Source organism: Genypterus blacodes, unplaced genomic scaffold (assembly GCF_046128005.1).
Source record: "Genypterus blacodes isolate CSIRO-AG114 ecotype Tasmania unplaced genomic scaffold, CSIRO-AGI_Gbla_v1 ptg000067l_1, whole genome shotgun sequence".
NCBI classification, from domain to species: Eukaryota; Metazoa; Chordata; class Actinopteri; order Ophidiiformes; family Ophidiidae; genus Genypterus; species Genypterus blacodes.
In genome coordinates, this window is record NW_027466879.1 from 880001 (window position 1) to 892544 (window position 12544).

The 12544-nt window shown below is 44.3% G+C and overlaps 1 protein-coding gene across 5 annotated transcripts in view; it reads left to right on the plus strand.

Moving 5' to 3' along the window:
• Window positions 1-12544, plus strand: part of zfhx3b (zinc finger homeobox 3b) — a 142687-nt gene that overhangs the window by 115871 nt on the left and 14272 nt on the right. For all 5 annotated transcript variants that reach the window (XM_076155693.1, XM_076155697.1, XM_076155695.1 and 2 more), the window contains exon 6: window positions 3495-3602. In XM_076155693.1, coding sequence (XP_076011808.1) covers window positions 3495-3602 — 108 coding nt within the window. The remainder of the gene's footprint in view (window positions 1-3494; window positions 3603-12544) is intronic.

Consider the following 12544-nt stretch of genomic DNA (forward strand, 5'->3'; position numbering starts at 1 on the left):
AGCATTAGTGTAATCACTGCTCTTCAGGGGGAAAGGAAGGCTGCTCTCTCTCAGCTGAAGGTAATCTCGCTGTCTTCAGTGTCTCATCTTCACCGGACGCTCCTTGCATAGCATCTGCTTTTGTCATCTCCACATATTCCCCCCCCCCCCCCTCCTCCCTCCTCCTCCCCCCCTCTCCCTGTGTGTCTGTGTCTGTTGCTGCTCGGCCCCCTTCCCCCCACACCTCATTAATGTGCGTGTGCCAGTTGCTCTCTCCCCTGCTTGTATAGAGTGACACCTATGGGCCTGCTTGTGCCCCTGCAACTCAGAGCAGGAGCGGCGGGGAGGAGTGAGTGTATGCTCCCTCTCTGTGTGTGTGTCCGTGTGTGTGTGTGTCTCCGTGTGTGTGTGTGTCTCCGTGTGTGTGTCTCCGTGTGTGTGTCTCCGTGTGTGTGTGTGCGATGCTGGAATAGAGAGCCCACACTGTCCCCTCTGACTGAGTGGCAGAGGGGAAGGCTGATATTTCTACGCTCAGGACAGATGAGTGTAATCTGTGTGTCGGCGGCTCTGGGCTTATTCTGCTTGTATGATTAAATTAATGGAACTGTTTCATATCATTGTATTAGGATGGTTAATGAAGACAATTAATAAGAAGCCAACCTCCGGGCTATTGTCCTTTTACATCTCTGAGATTTGGGTTAGAAATGTCTCAGAGTTCCTCCTCAGCGTGAATCTGTGGCTGCGTGTTGACTCTCTCTTCCATTTGCATCCTCCTCTTAGGCCACTCCTGACCTTTCATTAATTATGTCCGTCCTGGCTTTAATCATTGTGTGATACCGTTGGATGTGAGACAGCGAAGAGGCGAAGCCATTTGCCAGTTCATTTTGAAAATGCTGTTTCTCAGATTAAATGTCTGGATTTCTGCATGAATAATGGAAGGTTGCTGTTTGTGTGTGTGTGTGTGTGTGTGTGTGTGTGTGTGTGTGTGTGTGTGTGTGTGTGTGTAGAGGGATGCAGAGGAGCGTTAGAGTGACAGTCATATGTCAGATGTGTATTAATGTGTGGCGGTGGGTTTAGTCTCAGTCTTTAGACACCTTGCCCCATTTTAAAGTTGGAAAAAAAAGCTGGGGATTATTTTGTAATCGGAGCACCTGTGCAGCTGTACACTCTGTAATTCTGCCAGATTTACACAGGCAGGAGTTAGATGGGATTGTAGGACTCAGCAGCAGATCTTTGGTTCTCTGGGAATGTTTAAGGATGGCCTCAGCAGCACGGGATGGGGCTGCTGCCTGGGTGCAAGCCACACGTTTCCCTGGAAACATAATGGAAACACGGATCAAAATAAGAGAATAAAATGTATTCTTGCGAGTGGGATCCAGGGAACTCTTAAATCTGCGTTTCCACAGAGCCAGTGATCCCTCTGACATGGCTTCATTTAAACACAGGATCACCATCAGCTCCACACAGCAGCCGCTCCGCTCACAGCTGCTTCCTGCTCTCAGCACAGGCTGGAGAATAGGGAGAGTATTCCTGTTGTCTTTGCCAGAAGCACAAAGGTGTGTACAGTTTGATATGATATAGTGTATACAGAGAGAGAGAGAGGGAGAGAGAGAGAGAGAGAGAGAGAGAGAGAGAGAGAGAGAGAGAGGGAGGGAGAAGAAGGGGATGAAATCATTACATTGGAGCTTATTGTGCAATCAAATCACATCATTTCCTTTCACCTATTTTTCATTTCTCATCATGTCCATTTTGCATTTCAGGAGAAAATTGAGATTTTTTTTGATGAATATTATATTTTTGGATTCAGAAAAACTAATCATCCAAATGAATGTGGAAGTATTTGACAGGAAACACGGCGGGGGTTAATTGTTCTGCATGTGTGTTGGAAAAGCGGACATATTATCAGAAATATCCATAACCTGGAGTCGTCGTGTTTTAAACAGAATTGGAATAAAAACTAAAGATCTGTCTGTGCAGTTATCCGCCATTAACAATGTAAACTGGTGAGGTTTGATGCTGCAGCAGGGGAGGAAGAGTTAGGAGCTGTAACTTATTCTGGTTAGATGATGAGTCTTGAGTTGTTCTTCTTTGTTGCTGGCTTTATATGTAAAGCTCGTCTGTTTGTGAAGTGGAATCTGTGTAATATTCCTCCTCCTATTTTTTTATAAAACAAGTTCCGCCTCACTGCTTCCACGGATCAAAAATCAAAATGGTCATCATGTGTGCACGTGAAGCATATTTGTGATAAGGAGACGGGGCGTGCGGCGGCGGCGGCGTACAGAATGCTTGATGGGATAAACAGTGAGTGTCGGGGATAATGTAGCATCATAAAAGCGGTTTTGGCTGTGGGTAGTCATGTGGCCAGCTAAGATTGGATGTGTGATGACTGCAGGGCTGAATACTTGAACAGGATATTTCAGTAGCTGTTGTAGCATTGTCAATACATCAATAGCTCATAGAGTAGAGACCCGAGCATGGAAGCATTTTCAAAAGAGCATTTAAGTACATTTGCTGAGAATTAGCTGACTTGTGTAATAACTGATAGGGCCTATTGACCGCGGCCTAGTTTACTGTTGTCAAATCAATGCTATTGCATGCAAGTCGCACTACTTTTAAACAAACTTAACAGGCAGATGGGAAGCTCAGGGGGCACTGGAGGGAAATAAACAAGATTGATGCCCTTTTTATTATCTGTTTTTGCTATCTTTTCCTCTGTGTGTTACTTACAAATGGCGTTATCGGATATCCATTGTTTGGACTTCGATGCTCCTAAATGGCCTGATATATCGAGCTGAGGCTTTTAAGGTGGTTACAGGGGACTTCTGCATTTGACTTGGCATAAAAATAAAATGAATTGTGGCTCTGGAAGTTTTAAATATTTATGATTTTTTATTTTTTTTGCAATATTAGTATAGACAAAGTGAAATGAGGCTTGTGTTGGTAAGTGACCTAACAGATTGCAACTGGGGATGGTAATGCATATATGTGTGTGTGTGTGTGTGTGTGTGTGTGTGTGTGTGTGTGTGTGTGAATAGTGGGGGGCTCATCTAGAATGAGGTCTTTCTCCACACAATCATTTTTCCATCTGCCCACTTCAAACCTCTTTGGAAAATGTGTATGTCTTCACCACATGTGTGCTTTTTTTGGCATTTGGTGTCCACATTAAAAAGAGGAAACCATATTTGTGTCACGCTCCTGAATATAAGAAGAAATATAACTTTTAGTTTTGTATTAAAATACAATAAGAATAAGAGTAGCAACAACAATAGCTCTAATAGAATAGTTCTAATTATTATGGTGATTATAATTATAGTTGTTCCCTGATTTATTTCCTCCCCTGATGATCAGACAGCACAGGCAGAAAAGCCGGTTCTGCCCTCTTTGTCTGCAACTGTGTGTCAGCAAATGCAATTGTTGCGAGCTCCTATAGAAAAAAACGCTGCCGTCCCTTTAAGTGCTTCCACCAATTCTGATGGCGTGGTGATTTACATATCCCATCCTCCCTCCCCCTTCAGGAGAGCTGAGCGAGGATGTGGAGGCTGCCAGTGAGACCACCACAGACCAGGAGGACCAAACCAAAGACAGAGAAAGTGGGGGGGAGAAGGAGCTCACCAAAGGGACAGGTAAGGCCAATATTTACACCTCACATATTTCGAGATTGCTCTCCGTCAGAAACACATGGGCCTGTCCCCAAACTCCACCTGAATAACAGGCAGTTTGTCTGCTTTGATTACTAGTATTTAAATCAGAGTATCAAAACAGAATCCTCTAAATCCAACTCTAGTGGCTGGAGCTGAGCTTTTCTGCAGATTCTGCAGGGTTTCCCATCACACAGCAAAGGCAAACTGTCAATTTAGGTCATCAGTTGGGGTCATGTGACTCTTGTTTTGTCTTCTCTCAATAGGTGATGGGAGAGTGGGGCCTGTGTGCATAAGTCCCACTGAGCCGTGTGTGTGTGTGTGGGTGTGGGTGTGGGTGTGTGTGTGTGTGTACACACACGTGACAGCACTGCCCCCTTCTTCAACTTTACACACACAGAAACACTCACCTGTGATAATGTTATCAGATCAGGATGTTTTTATAGGCATGCCTCCTTATTGGCTGGCAGAGGTGGCGCTGCCAAAGAGGGGGCGGGGCTTAAGCTCAGGGCAGGAGTTTGAGTTTAGGAAGTGGACATGTGGCGATTGGTGATAAAGGGACATTTCAGTTTGTTTGTTTAGTGTGTGATGTTTGACTGTGTGTGTGTGTGTGTGTGTATTTCCCTGTTAGTGTGTGACACTACTTGATGAAAGATACTTTTTGTTTGCAATATGTTTTTTTATTGAAGACATCTGGTGGCATAACGATGAGCAGGATGAAAGATGCTTGACTCTTCAGATGATTGACATCTGTATTTTAAACCTTATCTAACTCTTTACACACTTGCACTGATGTGAGTCCGTCTACTGCTACGGTTACTATTACTACTACTGCAGCAGCATTCATGGCTTTGGTAACAGAAGCAGTGTTGTGGTGATTTTGTTTTAGCGGTGAAAGAACCAGTACGTGTGCACTCAGACATGTGAGTGTGTGTGTGTGTGTGTGTGAGACAGCTGTGTGTACTGGACAACTCTGATTCAGGTCACAAAGTTGCTGACTCAAGAAAATCTTGACATAAATCAAAATAGACTGAATCGGAAAGACTTGATTCTTTTCCTGAAGCAAAGATTAAAACAAAAATATTTATGTTTATTATAAAAGAATCCACAATTTGTTTAGATCAAAGTAGAGCGGTTGAGACTTGACCTGCCGACCCGAGTCAACTCTGCAGCCTGAAGCTACAAGTCAGTAAGAGAGTGAGTGAGGATGCCGAGGCTCAGCAGATGACTGGACCTGTGACTTTACATGTGACACGGCAACTTTCAGACCAAACTTATAACATATTAGAATTCCTTTGATGTCTCTCCACCGGGATGAAACTCCAAATATTGATTTCTTTTCACATTTTTGTGTGAACTGAACATAGTTTGGTTTTTCTTTTATATGCACAATTTATCCTGTATGTGTGTATGTGTGTGTGTGTGTGTGTGTAGTTAAGACGTCTCTGCTGCAGTGGGAGAGTTTCCTGATTCCTGATAATGATGACACTGAACAGTAACAGGCCTGGATGGATGCGTCTCACTTGTCTTACTCGCTGCGTTACTGCAGGATGTTTTGATTTACAAGAGTCAGGTTAAAAGCTGGAAAACAATTCAGACCTCTTGCACGGCGGCATAAAAACTTCATCAGAGTGTTTGAAGTTCAGCCTTTGTAAAGCGTCTTTGATATGGGAACTTCTATTTTAAATGAGGCTGAGTTGTTTGTGCTCTTTGAAAGGGCGACACTCTTCTTTGATGGAGGAAATAATGATATGCATGCCTGACTGAATATGGCTAAAAGTATGTTTTAGCACATCAAAATAAAGCACTTTGAAAAGCATTAAAATGAGCCGGCCGATTAATAATTCACTCGTACCTGTGGTGCACAGGAAGACGACTCCTCACATTAGGATTCCTCCTTTTTGAAAGTCATGCAATTTGATACAAGCGTATTCGGTTCCTTTCCTCCCCCTGTCAGTCGCTAATCACCAAATAAGTGTGTTTCTGTGTTTTCACAAAGGAAATATGTGCTTGCATATGAAAAATTTACAGCGTCCCAGCAGCTTATTAGAAACGCTTAGTTAAAAATAGCGTGTGCATTAGGGAACCAGGTCTGAGGTTCTGTTTGATGTCAGTAGGGAGGTGGGTGGGTGGGTTGAGGGGGTTGGGGGGGTTGGGGGGGTTCAAGGCTGTGTTGTCAGCTAAAAGTCGACAGCCGCAGTTTTAATGGATGGTTCCTTTTTGTACTTCAAACTTTCTGTGAGTGACGAATACAATGGCCAGTCACAGCGAGTCTGTTCTGTGTTTGAAATAGGAGAGAAAAGATCCCACAATGCATCTGGTAAACACAGGAGTAGGTGTTTGGGTGTGTGTGTGATTGTCTGAAGATGTGTGTGTGTGTGTGTGTGTGTGACAGGAGACGTAACGTTCTCCTCCCGAGTTTATTTGACTTCCTCTGATCTGCTGAGAAGCCCATCGGGGGCCGCACCAATTTCAAATCATAAATATTAAACGTGTTCAATATTTACGATCCAGTCTGACCAGACATCCTGTAGTTTTGTGTGTGTGTGTGTGTGTGTGTGTGGAGAGAGAGAGGGTGGTGGGTGATCAGAAGCCAAGCTCAGTGAAACAGAAGTAGACATAAATTCGCAAATTGTAATGTGACGATTTCTACTCGCCTCCAGTTGCCGCTGGCGTCTCCATGACAACATCCACTTGTTTTTGGTGTAGGAATGAATGTGCATCACCCAGAAAAGTGAATTGGTCCTGCTTGTTATCTGCCATGTTTGTTTGTTTTTACTGTAAAGTCATATTTGATGGGAAGAGATTTGATAAGATTCTCCATGTGGACTCTGTTGGACTGTGAATGGAACGTGTTGTTGTGTGTTTGCTCTCCACATACTAGAGGATGAACACACTGTGGCTGTGTCATTGTCTGTGGTCATGCTGTATGTGGGGTGCCTCAGCATGGACCAGGCCCCAGCATCTCAGCTGACCTGTGCTTGACGGTGACGCTGCCTGATGTGGATCTGTTTCTAACGTCCATCATTAGAAGCAGTGAGGTGTTTCTTCTAATCGTTGTCATGTAGCTGTTGGATGAGAGCAGCATTGTTCCTTTACAAATGACACTCACTGTCAGACAGGCGGCATTAGTGAAGAGAGAAAAAAGGCTTCTTCCTTTTTAAAGCCTCTGTCAATCTGATTTTCTCTTTTTACTTCCACGGCTCCTGGCTGTTCATTAAAATCATTTAGAAATACATCAGAGGCTTTTGTAAAATGCATATGTATTCTGTGTGTCAACTCCTGAAAGACGCCTTCATTATAATTCTGTTGTTTTTTATTCCTCTCACACTGGATGCATGCTTGTGTGTGTGTGTGAGTGTGTGTGTGTGTGTACATGCTCTTCAACATGCCTACATGTCATTCAGTCCTAAACAATGCAGACAGTACATGTCTCTTCTGATTCTATATGATCTTAGGTTTATATGCAGAGAATTAAGGAGCTAAGATGTAGTAAAATACTAATTTTAAGTCGTACTGAATTCTTAATGTAGGATGTGGACAGTGGTGTTCATGTTGGCAGTAGCAGCAATTTAATCATCCTGATGATAAGTAACCCAAAGGGTCATTTATAATGCTGCGAATGAAATATGTATAACTGGAGAGCCAGAGCCGCCGCCTCCTCCTCCTCTTCGTCCTCCTCGTCCTCCTCCCCTCCCCTCTCCTCTCCTCTGCCTCCACACCTTCCTCACCTACTGTAGCTGAGACAGATCTGGCAAAAACGAGGGAATGCTTCTGTACTGGAGCAGAACCCTGCCTGTCACTCAAGCAGGGGGCGTGTTTATGCAGCAGCTGAGTGCGTTTGGATCCAGCAAACGGTTTTTAAGAAGATTCAGAGGCGATTTTACAAACTTCTATGATATTCAGGTCTTTCCCTGTGTGTGTGGAAGGGATTCTGGAACATCAACATTCTATTCATCTGATGAGAATGCTAGAACAAATGATATACATGACTGAAAACCCTAAATGGAGCACAAAGATGTTACACACAGGCACATGGCAGGTTCAAATGAATTTCACAATGATGCTAACCCACGGTGTTCAGGCTTATCAATGTTTAATAGCTGTATATAGATAATATTTCATATAATGGCTATTTTTCTCCTTTCTCTGGCCATATGAAGCTTATTTACCTCTATGTCTAACTGTTTACTCACAGCGGTCAGACGTGTGTATCTACCACATGAGGTCTGTTAATGCCAAACACTCATTTTCCAACATAGCATCAATTATTCCAAACAGCGCCACCTTCTCCCGACCATGTAATGTGTGTGTTTGTCTTCATTTATCCAGACGTGGAATAGAGACTTTAATGCATAAACAGGCCATTTCTATGCATGCTTGAGCTCTTTTTAGTGTCCCTTTCATGTCGGTGAGGACGGATGTTCTGGCTTAAATGTTTGTGCTGTTAAAATACAAGTGTGTAGGAGGATTTGACATATTTGTGTGGAGCGGCAATGAAAAGGGAATTGTTCAGTCTGTGTGTATTTAACAATTGGTGCATATTGTGGTACTTCTCAAACTGATAATGCCTCAGAATCTAGGTTTTATTTCTCCCACAATGGCTTGATGAATAATATTCTATATTGTTACACCACAGTATTATTATTCTGCTGAGCTTTAATGGAGCAAGCAGAGCAGATAGACATGTTTTTTGGGGGAAAGGATGTTACATTAGTCTGTTAGTCTGCAGTCCCAGTTTGTGTGTGTGTGTGTGCGTGTGTGTGTTTGCCTCGATATGTAAGAGAACATACAGCTTGTTCATCGAGTTGCACTTTGTGTATGGGGAGCAGATGCTGTGTTGTATAAATCCATCTTAGTCTGTCTAATGAACATGATGATTAGCACCCCCTAGAGCTGCAGGGCGGTATTGTAGATTGTGCTCATTTTCTGTGCTTGTGGTTCACTTGGGATCAAATAAAGCAAACGTTATGGATTGCTCTGCATACAACAATGCAGATATGTAGACTTAATGTGAGTGAGGGTGAAAATAAATGTTTATTGTTAGTTACCACAAAATAATTCAAGTGGATGTTATTGTTGCACTAAAGCGGGAGACATCAGTGCAGTCAGCGGTGATTTGTGATCGCTTTAAAGCCAGAAAGCAGCAGAGAGAGCAGTGAAAATGTTTACATATTCATATCATGTCCTTTGAGTGCTCGTCATCCCTCAAATTATAATTCCTTTTGTCTTTGAAGATAATAGGCCATAAATTGTCCTTGTTTGTGAGCCAACTCCCTGAAAGCTGGGTGTTTATGAGTGTTACTGCAGGGCGTCTAATGGCACAGCACCGGCGCACTGTCTCACTGTCTCCCTGTCTCACTGTGTCCCGTAGAGGTGAACGCCGTGTCATCCTGGAAGATTAATAACACTCATACTAATTAATATCTCCTCTGGCTTTCAGTCTTTAGACCTGCGTTAGATTCTCTGCCCGTGTTTTCATACGGTGTTTTTGTTTTATAAGATATAAGTCGGTATAAGTTAAAGGTGTCTTTTTTAATTGATGCGGAGCAATTACCTGAGAAACATAAGGTGGAATGGAGCAGCAGGCCTTCATCGCTCGGGGCCGCAGAGGAAAAACATGGAGAGGAACGGAGAGAAGAAGCGAGGATATTCAGCCATTATTAACTTTGCATTAAAAGTGAATGACTTGTAGCACCGGGGGAGTTGAATCATCTCAATATTAATGGACGACACGTCGAGGGATGAGAGGTGAGCGTCTCCTGCAGCGTGTGGAGCGCAGGGAGGCTGAGCGATAGTGGCAGCCCTGAGCCGTGTGAAGGTGAGGGTAGCACTCAGGGTGCTGTGGGTGACGTGTGCAGAGAGACCAAAGTGGGACAGCACAGCTCCGGCTCTCTGTGTGGAGATGGATTTGATGACATCGTGGCTTTTTCTGATCAGTGTCAACAAAATCAAGCTCATCCGTATCAGATTAGCTCATGTGGTCTGAGATTGGATTCAAAGCTCGGATCAGAACTGGTGTGGGCTTCCTCCCGTCTCACTTCTCGGGACTTGTCCCTTGCTTGTATTGACTTGTGAATCCAAGAGTTGCAGGACTTCAGACTTGCAGGCGGTCAGGACTCTTCCTCTCTCAGCCCTCCTCTTCCCTCTCTTCACCCTTCGGTTAGTGAAACTAGTTAGCGGCGTGTTCCTGGATACCTTTCCCTCTCTCCAAGGTCAGGGTAGATTAACGGCAGCTGCGACTGCACTTCTGGAAGACTTCAGTGACAGGTGACCTCTTGTGGTCAGCTGAGTCTGTGCTGTGTCAGTCACTCTGTCCAGCAGCCATAACCCCACTCCACACACACACACACTCCCTCATGGAGAGCCCACACAGGCGGCCATTGCCCCAGAGAGCGGGCCGGTGTGCTGACAGACCCTTTGCTGCTGGAATAATACAGCACAGCTATGGGAGGTGAGACAAGGTGCCAAAGTCCAATTCACTTACGGGACTCGACAGCACAAAAGCTTCTGGTTTACGGAAAAGGGGCATGAATTAATAATCACCTAATTGACTCTTAGAGTTTTTCTCCGTTCCTGCTTGGCCTTTTGTGCTTTCAGACAAAAGCCCACCCTGTGCATCTGTCAGAAGAGGTTTGTGTGGTGGAGAGATGTGTGTTTAATGCCCAGGCTCAAGAGTTCAGGGTAGCAGACGGGCTCCTAACAGATATTCAGGTCAGAGACAGAGAATCCAATCAGCCGCTGTGTGATAGGTTTATTTACTGCAGTCATAAGGGGTCATGAAACAGTCAGTCAGTCAAAGGGCTGGAATTTAAATGTTTTCTAGGCCTTGAAATGCTTTAGAAAATGATGAAATATCAAGAAATCTTAACAATTAGAGAACCTGAGCAGTTCAGTCACACGCTTACTGATTCTGCCAATGTTTGCCTCACCGGAGCAGCGTGAGGAAGACTCAGTGGAGTGAGAGTCACAGTCACAGTGCAGGCAGACAGACAAAGGCCTGGAGATCTGCTGAAGAATGTTAGATATGGGGAAGACACTCGACATCCATGCTGTGTGTGGTTTGATTGTACAAGTTGTGATTCTTCAAGCTGAGTCCAGGATTGCAGTTCTGAATGTCAAATAAATCTAAAGTTGCAGTTTGTTGTTGTGGAGGTCAGTAATCAGAGTAATGACCTTTAACCTCTCCATCAGGACCCAGCAGTGCTCACACACGCACATTTCACTCAGAGCTTTAGGACGTGTCGGCCATTTTTCCATCCACCTTGACAGGGGAAAGCAGGATACAGTCTCAGGACGTTAGTCACGGTGCCGGCGGCGTCTGTGGGCTGTGGGATTCTTTAAAGAGAACGATTGATCAGATTTATGGAGTCCTAATTGGCCATGACGAGGGAAGCCTGCTTTTGAGGAAGCCTCCCCAATCGCTCACTCTGTCTCTCACACACACATACACATACACATCTGAGCTAAACAGCTGGTTCTGGTGCCTCTACAGCCGCTCTTCATCATTTTGCATAAGCAGCCACTTGTTCGAGCTCTCTGGTGTTAATTGCGTAATGGCGAGAGCGAAAGATTCCTCTGATCAATCGTGTTTATCCTCTTAATCAAGAGGTGGAGAAGATACGTGTGCCCACTTAATCCATGTTTATTTAATGAACTTTATGTTCAGTGTGTAGCTAACAGCAGATGCTCCGTTGTTTCCATGGAGGAGACTGTGTGTGTGTGTGTGTGTGTCTGCGGTCCCTCGCTGTGTTCACGTGTTTGTTTGTTAGTAAACGTTCTGAGCTGATTCTGATGGAGCTTGGTGTGTGTCTGTGTGTCATGATGGACACGGTGCGGTCAGGGTCCCCGGGAACCCTGAGTGTCCTTTCCTCCTCACATGAGTTGAGGTGGAGTAGGACTGAAGTGCAGCTGAGGAGGAAGAGGACAGTGCCATGACTGAGAGGTTAATGTCAGGGAATGGGAGGTTCCTTTTGTTTAACATTTCCTTTGTTTATTGGCGGATGTGTTTAATAGGATTGGCTGTGACTGGACCCTAATAGGGCCTCCCTGGCTGATCCCAGCGTCTCTGTCCAAAGCCAGGTCCCCCACTGGGTAATCAGCTCAAATGCCCTCGTCCTGATTGGAGCTGACATTTTAATGTCTGGAGCAGGAGCCTGGTCAGCCCCGCTTAACCTGACCCCCCGCCAGAGCCGCCCTCCTCCGCCCGTGCCCTCTGTTCTCAATTTGCCCTTCCAGGACTGTACAAATCAGGCCAAATTTAACTCTTTATGGCCTTGTTAGAGGTTGGCAAGACACCTTCTTAAGTTTCTTTTCAGCGGTGACAAAGCCGTGGCACTGCCACACTGGGTCTCATTGGGATTTAGCTTCAGTTAGAGTCTGAACTGAGAACTGAACCCATGCCTCACTGTTCACCCCCACACACTCTCTCTCTCTCTCTCTCTCTCTCTCTCTCTCTCTCTCTCTCTCTCTCTCTCTCTCTCTCTCTCTCTCATGGTCATGCCCTTGATGGTGCAGTGGCAAATTTCCAGCCTTAGTCTGTTTTGTATGGTTTTAAATGATACATGTTATAAAACACACGCCTGTCCTTGAAAACATGTGTTTGTCAATTTGAATCTTTTTAAACTATTTTTATAGTTTTAAAAGATTTTTGAGTATAATTTATATGTTCATTTATTATCTAATCTTTTATGTTCTCGCTTAATTAAAATATAAAATTTGTATTGTTTTTTATTATTTTCAATCTACCTTTAATTTGGGGTAGATAGAAAACCCTTAGAGGTAAGGGTTTTGCTTTATAGAGGAATATAAGAGACAAGTAACAGTTTGGATCTGCTCCTTCACACTGGAGATGAGATGTTTGTGTTCTTAGTCTCGGGTTAAGAGGCTCCTGCAGTTAGGAACTATGTGTTCATGTGAAACCTGAA